The following is a 12,823-nucleotide window of genomic DNA, read 5'->3' as shown; positions in this document are numbered from 1 at the left end:
GCGGACCTGATTCCACAGGTGCCTGGGGCATCTTTGCAATCCCTAGGAATCAGCACCATGGACAGGGACAAGGACTAGGGTCCACTCCTCTCTCCACTTCAGCTGGACCTCTCCTTCCTTCCTTCCTTCCTTCCTTCCTTCCTTCCTTCCTTCCTTCTTTTTCTTCCTCTTTCATTACTTTTCTCTCTCCCCTTCCTTCCTTTCTTTCTTTCCCTTCCTTCCTTCTTCCTTCCTTCCTTCCTTCTTTTTCTTCCTCTTTCGTTACTTCTCTCTTTTCCTCTCTCCCTGTCCTTCCTTCTTTCCCTTCCTTCCTTCCTTTCTCAGTTTCTTTCTTCTTTCTTTCCTTCTTTCTTTCTCTTCCTCTTTCGTTATTTCTCTTTTTCACTCTTTCTCCCCTTCTTTCCCTTCCTTCCTTTCTTTCTTTCCCTTCCTTCCTTTCTTTCTCTCTTTCTTTCTCTTTTGTTCTTTCTCTCTTTTCCTTTCTTTTCTTTCTTTCTTTTTTCTCTTTCTCCCCTTCCTTCCTTCTTTCCCTTTCTTTCTCTCTCTCTCTCTCCTTCCTTCCTACCCTTCTTCCTTCTTGCCAACTTTTATTTCAGATACAGGGGGTACACGTACAAATTTCTTACATGGGAATATTGCTTGATGCTGAGATTTGGAGTACAGATCACATCACCCAGTTAGTGAGCATAGTACTCAAGAAGTAGTTTTCTAACCCTCCTACACCCTCTAGTAGTCCACAGTGTCTATTGTTCCTATCTTTACGCTCATCTTTTTCTTTACACATTTCATCTCATATGCCTAATTTTTGTATTTTTAGTAGAAACGGGGTTTCACCATGTTGGCCAGGATGGTCTTGATCTCTTGACCTCATGATCCGCCCTCCTCAGCCTTCCAAAGTGCTGGGAATACAGGCGGGAGCCACCGCTCTCAGCCCAAAAATATTTAACATTGATAAATATATGTTGTCAGGATTTTAACATATTTTCCCTGAAGAAATGGTTGAAGCTACCTTAGGACAGAAACTATAGGAGATGAACTCAGAACCCCTTATTGTTCAAAAGAGCAAAGGAGTCACCAAGTACCCTCAGACTCATGTGACCAGAAGAAAAAGGGTTCCAATGGAGGATCCTTATTGGCAAAGTGTGGGACATTTATAGCATCAAATAATATTTGTAATGGATAAAAAATGAATAGATACAAACTCTATGTGTTTAATACCACTAAAAACAAAATAAAACATACAACACTTCACATTTGGGATATGGTAAAGAACCAAATCACTACATTGCAAGTTGCAAATGGAGGCAAGACCGAAGCGCTCTCTTTTCTCTATGAAGTACTTCACAGGAAACATTCTTTTTCTCTGTAGAATTTTCCACCTAATAATGTCAAAGAGTGGACATACTTCGGTAATCTGTGCATTGTGCGTATGGGCAATAAAGACCAGTGGCTGCCCCAACCCTGAGGTTGCAGGTCAATGCTAAATATAAAAACAGGTGGATCCACCTGAAGATACAGCCATAGGGGTAGAATTGCAAAATGGAGAACGCAAGACACAAGCAAATGAGTTACTGTGTCTGAGTTCCGACATTAAGAAAAAAAAAAAAAAAATCAGCCAGGCACTGTGGCTCATGCCTGTAACCTCAGCACTTTGGGAGGCTGAAGTGGGTGGATCACCTGAGGTCGGGAGTTTGAGACCAACCTGACCAACATGGAGAAATCCCATCTCTACTCCAGCCTGGGCAACAAGAGTGAAACTCCGTCTAAAAACAAACAAACAAACAAAGTCAAAAACCTGTGTTATGCTTTCAAATCCATATTGTTTTCAAAATCTTTAATTTTTACAAGAAACCTACAATTAAATCCCAAGGTAGAAGGAGTGGTATTATTAACATGGTGGAATAGACAAGCCTTGCCCTCAGATCCTCTAAGAGCATTCATTTTGACCCCCGTCCATGAACAGAAATATTTCTGTGAGAATTCAGAAGTCCAGTGCAGCATTTTCAGAACCAGATTAAGGAAAAAATAAAAAATAAAAAAAAAGGAGAAATGATTCTTGAAGAGTGTAGGAAGAAACGTTACCGTGTTTCTGCATTACCCCTCCTCCAAGGTGGCACAGCTCAGTGCCAGGTAAGCTCCCACAGCCTGCAATTCCTACCAGAGAGGTAAGTGGGAGCAGAGTGAGCACACAGCCTCCCAGCCTCAGGGAAAATTGCCCAAGAAGCCCAATCCACCCTGCACCCACCCAGATCACTCAGGAAATTGGTATGGCCGAATAGTCTAGCCATTCCAAAGGAGCTAGCACCAGGGAAAGATGAAAGACATCACAGTAACCAATACAGAGATCTCAAAAAGTGCTGCAGAGCCTAATAACTGACTTGTGGGGCCCCTCAAGAGACCCAGGCATGAACCATGGGAGATGCCTCACCTGTGGCCCTCACAAGTGGCGAATGTGTTCCCCAGGAATCTGCATGTGCGCCCAAGATGGCTCACATGAGCCTTCACAGACAGTGAGCACACACCTCTTCAAAGGGCAGTCCCAGATCCCTATAGACAGCACATGGATATCAGCAGCCAGGTAACCGGGTACAGGGAGAAGGCTGGGAAAATATCGCCAGACCAACACAAAATCACAGTTTTCCAGAGCTTAGATACCTTCTAAGTTGTATGTCTATGTGTTAAGTGTGCATTCACCTAAAGACATAAGTGGTTAACTTCTTCTTTGTTTTTTTTTTTTTTTTTTAAGATGGAGTCTTGCTCTGTCATCCAGGCTGGAGTGCAGTGGCCCGATCTCGGCTCACTGCAAGCTCCGCCTCCCGGGTTCACGCCATTCTCCTGCCTCAGCCTCCCGAGTAGCTGGGACTACAAGTGCCCGCAACCGCACCCGGCTTTTTTTTGTATTTTTAGTTGAGATGGTGTTTCACCGTGTTTGCCAGGATGGTCTCGATCTCCTGACCTTGTGATCCGCCCACCTCAGCCTCCCAAAGTGCTGGGATTACAGGCACGAGCCACCATGCCCAGCCATAAGTGGCTAACTTATTTTAATCTATAACTAAGATCTGAGTCCTGAAGACCTTCCTCTGAAGCCTCAGTAAATTTACTTAATCTAAATGGGTCCAGGTGCTGGGGTGATTCCCTCTGCTTACGAGGAGGGGCCACAGTGGAGAGGTGACCCAGATCCTCCCTCTTACCTGTCACTGCCAGGGGCAGGGGGTTACTTCATTTTTACCAGACATTCCAGCTGTGATACACACAGGCGCACCACCCTGCAGTGTGTGAGCTCTTGTAAGCTATGCAGAGCGGCGCCTTGTTGCTGAAGTCCTGCAGGGCCTGTGTATCTGAGAATTGAGAGACCCTCACTTTATATAGATGGCAGGTGCCAGCCTGCAGAGACCTCTGACAACAGATGGTTGTAGGAAGCTCCATGATGATCAAGGAACTTGGGTCAGCCCAGGTGGAGGATCTGTGGAGCGTTTCTGGGAAGGAATTGGAGCTGGAGTTCCTAGGGGGCGCTCTACTCCCTCAATTTCCCCGGCTGTCACTCCAAGTCACTACCCAGCCTAGTCCTCATAACACCAGGTTCTCTGTGCACCCAGGCCCCCTGCAAAACTACTCTCATGGTTCCATTGGGTTGAACCAGGAAATCTGGGGAGGATGCGCCTGCTTGTGCTGGTCCCATGGATCTTAACACAGTTCTGGAGGAGGGACCCTTATGAAAGCTCATCCTGACCCACACATAGAAGCTGCTCCAGGCCCATTCTGGGCCCCTGAGAGCTGGCATCACAGATGGAGCTGAGCACATTCTCTCCTTCTCAAGGACTCAAGCCCCTGAGCCTCTGGGGTCTCCCAAGGGGCCATCAGCTGGAAGTGGGAAGGGAACTCTGTTGCAGGAAAGGTGAGTCCCCAAATTGGGGCTTAACCTGAGAGGGTTCTTGGCTTCACCCAGGATTCACAGGTAAACCAATAGTGTGAAACAGGAATCTTTTTTTGAGTAAGGCTGATCCTTGCAGAGAAGGGCTAACTCACAGTCAGTGTGCCCAAGTTCTACAACATTTGAGCTCTTGGCAACTGTATTTATACTCACGTAAACCTACCTTATATTATATGCAAATTAAGGAGCAAGTCAATGCAGATTGAGGGGAGAGTTATTTAGAACTTTCTAGGAAATGGGCAGTAGCTTCTGAGTCATTGCAATGAAAAGAGGTGGTAACTTTTGGGTCTTTGCCATGGCATTTGTAAACTGTCATGGTACTGGTGGGAATGTCTTATGCCAGTGAGCCATGAGGACAGCTAGTGATCTCTTTTGTCACCTTTTGCTGGTTCCTGCTGGTTTCTTCATTTCATCATGTCTGGATCAGATCCTGCTTTGGTTGGCAGGGTGACCAGAAAACAAGTACTGCTGGTCTTTCTACCTCAACTCCATTCCTCCTCTCTCCCCAAAGCTCCCAGAGACAGAGAAGGGCAGTGAGGGTCAAGATCTGGTACTACCTTCCATGGCCCTCAAAGGTACAAATTATAAAGACCACAAAGCCCAGCAGGGCAGATGGACACACAGGTGTCACAAGCCCTAAGCGCTGTGTCACCCGGCATGGGTTCCTCATAAAGGGCATCTTAGGAAGGGGAACAGCCTCCCCTGAAGGATGAGGCAGAGGAGACAGCAGGCTCCAGGGATCCTTCAGACAAGATCTGAGTCTCACCTGACTCCCCACATTCTGCCTGACCAGCCTGCCTCCACCTCCTGCCAAACCCACACCCAAGGAGTGACCTTGTCCCAGAACATGCAGCTGGAGAAGGCAGGAGAGAAGCCAGCTTAACTGCAACTGCAGCCTTAACTCTGCATTTCATCCAAGCTGTGTAACATGGGCCAAGTGACTTCCTTTTCCTGAGTTTCCATGAATGCAAAATATCTTCCTTCCTGCCGTCTGCCTGACAGTGCAATGTATTGAGCCATGACCGTGTGTCAGGAAGGTACTAGGATGTGAAGATCTATTGGTGTGATGGATAATTTTATGTCAACTTGATTGATTCAAAGGGTGCCCAGGTATTTAGTTAAACACTATTCTGGGTGTGTCTTTGAGGGCATTTCTGGGTAAGAATTGAATCAGTGGGCTGAGTAAAGAAGTTTGTCGGGCCAGGCACCGTGGCTCACGCCTGTAATCCCAGCACTTTGGGAGGCCGAGGTGGGCAGATCACAAGGTCAGGAGATTGAGACCATCCTGGCCAACATGGTGAAACCCTGTCACTACTAAAAATACAAAAATTAGCCGGGCGTGGTGGCGGGCGCCTGTAGTCTCAGCTACTTGGGAGGCTGAGGCAGGAGAATCACTTGAACCCGGGAGGCGGAGCTTGCAGGAGCCGAATTGGCGCCACCGCACTCCAGCCTGGGCGACAGAGTGAGGCTCCATCTCAGAAAAAGAAAAGAGTGAAGAGGCTCGAAGGCTATAGACAGGAGGTTAGGATGCTCTTCTGGATTTGTCTTTTCCTGGTGGGGATCTGACCTTCTCCCATGGATTCAGTTACTGGGTCAGGTGTGGAACTCTGAACTGAAGAGATGGAGGCTCAGTAAAGCACACAGGGAGTGTGGTAATGAGAATTGAAGAGGACTGTCTGACACGCCGTGGACCACAGTACACAGGCATGCGGAGATGTGGACCCAACGCTGCCATGTGAGATGTAGCCTCATGTCTCGGGCTGGGAAGAGAAGGGAATCCAACGAAGGGAAGTCAACATTAATAGAAGGGAAAGGCATCACATTTTTATGGTCCTCTACAGATCACCCCAGACCAGGGTCCCTGCACTCAAACATCCATTCCTCCCTCCAGAAATTGCCAGAGGCTGAAGCAGGAGAATCACTTGAACCCGAGAGGCGGAGGCTGCAGTGAGCCCAGATTGCACCACTGCATTGCAGCCTGGCGACAGAGCGAGACTCCATCTCAAAAAAAAAAAGAAAAGAAAAGAAAAGAAAAACAAACAAACAAAAAAGAAATTGCCAGCAGACAGTCCAGATAGCATAGGCCTCAGATTGTCTTCTAGAACCTCCTGGGACCATCAGATTCTCTTCCAAGGCTCCAGCACCCAATGGTGCATTGTTCTCTCTTCTGTTCACCTCCCAGCTGCATCCTGGGGGCTTCTCTGGCTGTGCCAATCCTGAAATATCAGAATCCCAAGGACCACCAGGATCAAGCCAGCCACGCCCATGCGGATGAGATTCTCCACAGTGTAATCCTGGGGGTGTGAGGCTGGGGATGGAGGACAAAGAGGTCACAGAGGTCAGGGCAGATCACTATCACCCAGGACCCCTAGATGTCCCCCCAGGGCACCCACATCGTCTTGACAGGACCTGACCCTCTGTGCCAGTTCCCTAACTGAGAGCATCTCCTCACTCACCAGTCCCAGAGTCAGACTTGTTTTGTGACGGACTGAGGTTATCAGCTGCTCCTGAAAATCAAAACAGCGGAAGGGGAAGGAGAAGATCTTGAAGAGACCTGAGCTCAGCCTCTCTCCTGGGCTCTGCATTCTCCTAGTTCCCTATGCCTCTCAACATGACTTTTATGGAGTTCCTCAATAAACCCTCCCTCTGCTGGAGCAGGGTTCCCTCCAGTCTCCTCATTGAATTGTTTCACCTTCCTTTGTTTTTGCTCCTGAGTCATTTGGGAAAGAGTTTTCCTGCACCGTGAAAGATCAGGATCTGCAAGGAAAGTGGTCCCCAGTACAGAGGTCACTGAGCCCTGGGTGCTGTCTGTGCAGCCTGGGACACAGGAGCACATGAGCCAATTCCCCGGGAGATGAGAGTTTCACGGATCCACCAGCTGAGGACCCAGGCTCTGTGCATGAGGGGTTGGTCCTCAGGGGCTCCTGAGTGTCAGAAACACAAACAGCTGCCTCCCCCTCACGCCACCTCAACCACCTCACCTGGTGTTTCATCATACAATAAGTCTCTAGTTAGCTAATTATTCATGTAGTCAGTCACATATATGTATGTATATAAATGTGCATAGGTGTATGTGTGTGTATGTGTATGTGTGTGTGTGTATGTGTGTGTGTGTGTGTGTGTGTGTGTGTGTGTGTATATATCGTTATCAGAGGCCATAAAACAATTTCTGCTTTTAGGGCTAGGCATGGTGGCTCATGCCTGTAATTCCAGCACTTTGGGAGGAGGGCAGATCACGAGGCCAGGAGTTTGAGACCAGCCTGGCCACGTGGTGAAACCCTGTCTCTACTAAAGATACAAAAAATTAGTTGGGCGTGGTGGTACATGCTTATAATCCCAGCTACCTGGGCGTCTGAAACAGGAGAATCGCTTGAAACTGGGAGGCGGAGGTTGCAGTGAGCCCAGGTCGTGCCACTGCACTCCAGCTTGGGCGACAGGGCAAGATTCCGTCTCAAACAAACAACACACAAAAAAAACAATTTCTGCTTGTATAAAGTGCGAATCTAGGTGAGAAGACCAATAACAAACATGTAAAAGCCGGTGATGTGAAATACATTAAGCATGTAGATATACATATAAAAATATATGCAGATATACCTACACTTATATTCAGATGTAACTTATATAACCATACATAAATATGTATATATGTTAAACTTTAGATATTTATTTAAGATGCAATTATATGCATATTAATACTTGAAGTGACAAAAATTGATATGCAGTTTAGAAATAAAAAATAAATTTTCAATTTTCTTATAGTTAATATAAATTTTATCAGTAAATTTGGGGAGATCAGTTGAAAGATAATGGAAAGGGAAAAATGTCATAGCAAGCTAATATGAAATTAAATGAATATACTCAAACTAAAAGCTTTCTCATGTGTATATCTTACTTAGAAAGATAAATGAATCAGGCTGGGCATGGTGGCTCACACCTGTAATCCCAGCACTTTGGGAGGCCAAGGCGGGTGGATCACAAGGTCAGGAGATTGAGACCATCCTGGCTAACACGGTGAAACCCTGTCTCTACTGAAAATACAAAAAACTTGCCAGGCATGGTGGTGGGCGCCTGTAGTCCCAGCTACTTGGGAGGCTGAGGCAGGAGAATGGGGTGAACCCAGGAGGCAGAGCTTGCAATGAGCTGAGATCACACCACTGCACTCCAGCCTGGGTGACAGAGCAAGACTCCATCTCAAAAAAAAAAAAAAAAAAAGAAAGAAATATAAATGAATCAAATATTTCACTTAAAAATAATTAAAGTAGTAGTTGAAGAATTCTTTAGACTAAATGTACACATTCTTATGAACAGAACTTCAAAACACTTATTAACTTCATTCATAAACTTCAATTTTATATATTAATAATAGAAATACTTGCTGTTAACAACTAATTTTATAAAGCAAATGTAAATATTGAATTGTGCCCCACAACAATGGGAGTGGAATTACTGGTTTTTAAATCATAAATCCACATATCTTAAAGAGACAAATTTAAATATTCAAATATTGTTTTAAAAGATTCAGAAGAAGAGAGAGAAAATAGATAAGCATGCCCAGCAAATGCAGAGTAGCAATGAACAGCAGACAAGATGTGCTGTGAATAAGTTCCTAACTTACTGCCGGGAGCAGGTGCACGGCCCCTCCTTAGTCTCAGGGGTGCCCTGAGCGAAGAGGCCTCCGGTTGAAGACAGGAGGGGCCATGAGAGCGGCACCCACAGCTGGGGTGATTCTCTGTGAAAGGAGCAGGTCTGGGATGGGTTCCACCCTCATCACAATCAGATCCCATTGAGGCCGGAGCAGTGTCCTCCCCTGTCCTGAGTGGGCCCAGGGACCCCGCAGGTGTGGGTGAGGGGCTCCATCCTCAGGATCTCATGGAAACGAGAAGTGAGAGATGCCAAGGGAGCGTCCATCTGTCTTCTCTCCAACTTGCCTGTCTCTCTTCCTCCTCCACCAGCCCCAGCATCTTCCCCATGTTCCAAATCAGGCCTGAATCCTGCTCACCAGGTCTGTTCTTCTTCCTCTACTCATCGCTCATCCTGCAGGATAGGGTAGGGGCCTGGGAGTCTTGTAGAGCTGCATGGCTTTTAGTAGAAAATCTGAAACACTTTGTGTGATGTGTGAGAGAGGGGAGATTCTAAACAGTGGGGTTTTTTGTAAATCTTTCTTTCTCACAATTTTGTGGCTTCATCTCACGAATCTCAGACCCCAGGACGGATGGATACGATTACATGTACCTGCAGCTACCCCTCTTGGCTTTCTAACCCTTGCGAGGTATCGCTTTGGCAAGAGCAGACCAGGTCTTAGGGTTACTGATAGGAACTACTTTTCTAGGTCTGGGATGAGCCACATCTCAGATGACCCAGAAGGTCAGAAATGAGGGGGTTTTGGGGGTCACTTCCAAGCCCAGGGGGAAGTCATCCTGGGGGAGCCCAGCCCAGGGCTGCTGGCCAGGGTGCTAGAGGAGGTCACGTCTGTCCTCCGTGTATAGTGAACCTGTCATAGCCAACATCAGAGTGACACTGGAGGGTCAGGTTCTCTCCAGGGATCACAACAGGGCCCTGCGGGGTCAGGAGGAAGGGCTCTCTAGACACACCTGGGGGAAAAGGAGCCGGGACTGCAGGGGCTGGTTCCTTCTGTAAACCTCCGTCTGGAGTCTTTCTTCCTTGCTCTGTTTTTCTTTTTCTTTTCCTTTTTTTTTTTTTTTGAGATGGAGTCAGGCTGGAGTGTAGTGGCACGATCTCGGCTCACTGCAAGCTCTGCCTCCCGGGTTCATGCCATTCTCCTGAGTGGCTGAGACTACAGGCGCACGCCGCCACGCCCAGCTAATTCTTTGTGTTTTTAGTAGAGATGGGGTTTCACTGTGTTAGCCAGGATGGTCTCGATCTCCTGACCTCGTGATCCACCCACCTCAACCTCCGAAAGTGCTGGGATTACAGGCATGAGCCACCGTGCCTGGTCCTTTTTTTTTTTTTTTTGAGACGGAATCTCGCTCTGTCACCCAGGTTGGAGTGCAATGACACAATCTTGGCTCACTGCAACCTCGGCCTCCCAGATTCAAGCGATTCTCCTGCCTCAGCCTCCCAGATAGCCTGTACCACCACACCCAGCTATTTTTATATTTTTAGTAGAGATGAGGTTTCACCATGTTGGCCAGGCTGTTCTTGAACTCCTGACCTCAGGTGATCCGCCCGCCTCAGCCTCCGAAAGTGCTGGGAGTACAGGCGTGAGCCCCCGCGTCCGGCCTTTGCTCTGTTTTTCTCGCTCTGGATTTGTATCCCCAGGATTTCTGTGTTCTCCTTCCCCTTTTTTTCTTTCTTAGCAGGGCCTGCCCTGCATGTAAGACTCTCCACAACCTGTCTGGCTCCCCTAAATTGTACTAGAGAAGGCTGTGGCTTCCTCACCTGAGATCGGAATCTCCAGGAGGTCACTGGGTTCTGACCACACCTGTGGGATATGCCTGCGAGAGCCATAGCATCTGAGCATCCACCTGTGGCTGTGGGTCACGGGGCCCACAGGGAACAGGGCCTGGAACTGCCCACTAAGAGACAGCTGTGAGTTCGAGGTCCAGGAGAGATTGTGGTCTCCTTCCTCAGTCAGAATGAACCTGTCGAATCTCAGCCGTGAGCCACACAGGAGGGTCACGTTCCCTCCTGAGGCCACCACAGGGCTGGGCAGGGCTGAGAGGGTGGGTTTGTTGTAGAATCCTAGGAGAGAAGGAGGCACCGTGTTAAATGGGCGCCCACCCCCCACATCATCCCCAGGGCTGGGCTGTGAGAGGGAGACGCCCCTGAGAGCCGACCCCCTTCCTGAGGACACAGCCTGGGGCTGGGACCCCTGAGTGTCCTCTTACCTGTCACCACCAGCTCCAGGGGGTCGCTGGGCTCTGACCAGACTGCAGGGCTGTGATAGTACAGCGAAATCTCCCTGCATGGTGCTCTGTCATGGATGGGATGGAGAATCTGGCCTTGTTCTTGGGCTCCAGTGGTTTCTGTGTGTCCCAGGGATCTGAGATTCCCTCTTTATCCAGTCGGTACTCCTGAGCTTCCAGGGTCCCCTGACACCAGATGGTCACGGGGCTCCCCCGGATGATCACAGAGCCTGGCTCAGCCCAGAGGGCGGGTTTGGGGAGGGGCCCTGGAAGGAAATCAGAGGCTGCATCCCAAGACATCCCCCACACTCAGATCCCAGCTCCCAGGCCCAGAACCCTCCAAATGTCCCCATCAGTCACCCAGAACTGTTGTCTCCTCTCCCAGCTGCCCATGGGTGGCCCTTTGTCCCCAGTGAGGAGGAGGGACCAGGACAGCTGGGGACAGACTCACCTGCTTGCACGTGGGTCCTGGGGCCCAGACTAAGCCCTGGAAGAGAGTTCCCTGTGAGGGATTTGCCCCTGAAGCCTGAGCAGACCCTCCCTGCCCTGGGAACCTGCTAACACCCTGGAGTTTCCTGATAGACAAGGCCCTGGTTATGGGGTGGGGTCCCTCCCAGACTAGGGTGCCCCTTCCCTGCTTCCAATCTCACCGAGGCAGAGCAGAGCCACGAGGGCAGGGGTCATGGCGTCTCCTCCCACTGGCTGCAGCTGTGCAGATGGATGACACCATGGTGCCTGGCAGGACAGAGAGACACAGGGTGTGGCCGCTCGGAGGCTGGGTCCTTCTTGTCATGGGATTGTCTCATCCTCAGCCCACAGGAAGGGGAACTGCCCTCCCCAGGAGTCTGGCTCTCATTTCCCCAGGGCTGAGGTGGGGGCAGGCACCAGGCTCTCTGCAGACATTTCAGATAGAAATGGGGTCTCCTTGCCCCTGGGTCACTGTCTGCCTGATTTATCTTTATCTCACTGAGGGCCAGGGCACAGCAGCAAATAGACCCGGTGCTTTCCAGAGTCAGCCCCTTTCAGGCGAGGGCAACCGTGGGCTCCTTTTCCCTCTCAGAGCCTCCGCATGGGGTCTCCCTCCCTCCTTCAGCCCATCCATCGGCTCAGCGTTGCGGGGTCCTTACCATGGCAGTCGTCTCTCCAGCCCTGCAGATGCTTCAGGGAAGATGCAGGTCCATGCTGCAGGCAGACTCAGGTCAGCAGAGACGCGCCTGACACCTGGCTGTGCAGCCCAGGCTGAGTTGCATGTGGCAGTGAGCACAGAGGAGAAATGCAGGGAAATAGGGGAAGAAATAATGACCCTTCAGTGGCCCTGAAGTGTTTTACTTCCCTTAATTTTTTTTTTTTTTGTTTTTTTGCAACAGAGTCCACTTCCACCCCACCTCCAGGAACAAACCTCTGAATCATTTCTGCCTCCACTGTGCCTTTTGTTTCTTTGGATTTCCCTCTACACCTCAATCCATGTTCAACATTTTCAGAGTAATTATTTAGGCTTTGTTTTGAAATTTTTATTCTTATGTATCTATTTATTTTTTAATTTTTGTGGGTACATTACTTAGGTTTGGGCTCTGGTTTGCGGAGAAGGGACAATTCTCTCAACAATTTCTTTCTTTCTTTCTCTCTCTCTCTCTCTCTCTCTTTCTTTCTTTCTTTCTTTTTTTCTGAGATGGAATCTTGACCTGTCACCCAGGCTGGAGTGCAGTGGCGCAATCTTGGCACACTGCAAGCTCCACCTCCCGGGTTCATGCCATTCTCCTGCCTCAGCCTCCCCAGCAGCTGGGACTACAGGTGCCCCCACCACGCCCGGCTAATTTTTTGTATTTTTATTAGAGACGGGGTTTCACCGTGTTAGCTAGGATGGTCTTGATCTCCTGACCTTGTGATCCGCCCGCCTTGGCCTCCCAAAGTGCTGGGATTAAAGGCATGAGCCACGTGCCCGCCTATTTCTGCTTGTAGGAAGTGTGAATGTAGGTGGGAAGATGAATAACAAGCAGGTAAAGATCCACTACGTCAAACATAC

General features: G+C 48.9%; 2 protein-coding genes across 6 annotated transcripts in view; both read right to left on the bottom strand.

The window, feature by feature from the left end:
* LOC117093675 (leukocyte immunoglobulin-like receptor subfamily A member 3) overlaps positions 1 to 12,048 on the bottom strand; it is a 32,107-nt gene extending 20,059 nt beyond the window's left edge. For all 5 annotated transcript variants that reach the window (XR_004441190.1, XM_033229129.1, XM_033229128.1 and 2 more), the window contains exon 1: positions 11,928 to 12,048. The gene's annotated coding sequence lies outside the window, so the exon portion shown is untranslated. The remainder of the gene's footprint in view (positions 1 to 11,927) is intronic.
* Positions 5,730 to 12,069, bottom strand: LOC117093688 (leukocyte immunoglobulin-like receptor subfamily A member 5). The gene is given in 8 exon segments (XM_033229196.1): positions 5,730 to 6,239; positions 6,388 to 6,438; positions 10,334 to 10,636; positions 10,783 to 10,842; positions 10,845 to 11,066; positions 11,252 to 11,287; positions 11,451 to 11,535; positions 11,928 to 12,069. Coding segments are annotated over 8 exon segments (897 nt in total). The 5' UTR covers positions 11,931 to 12,069; the 3' UTR covers positions 5,730 to 6,102.
* Between the last annotated feature and the right edge of the window lie 754 nt (positions 12,070 to 12,823).

The sequence above is a fragment of the Trachypithecus francoisi genome, unplaced genomic scaffold, assembly GCF_009764315.1.
Source record: "Trachypithecus francoisi isolate TF-2019V2 unplaced genomic scaffold, Tfra_2.0 Lachesis_group12, whole genome shotgun sequence".
Classification (NCBI taxonomy): Eukaryota; Metazoa; Chordata; class Mammalia; order Primates; family Cercopithecidae; genus Trachypithecus; species Trachypithecus francoisi.
The sequence above is the reverse complement of the archived record's forward strand: the minus strand, read 5'-3'. Positions and strand labels throughout refer to the sequence as shown.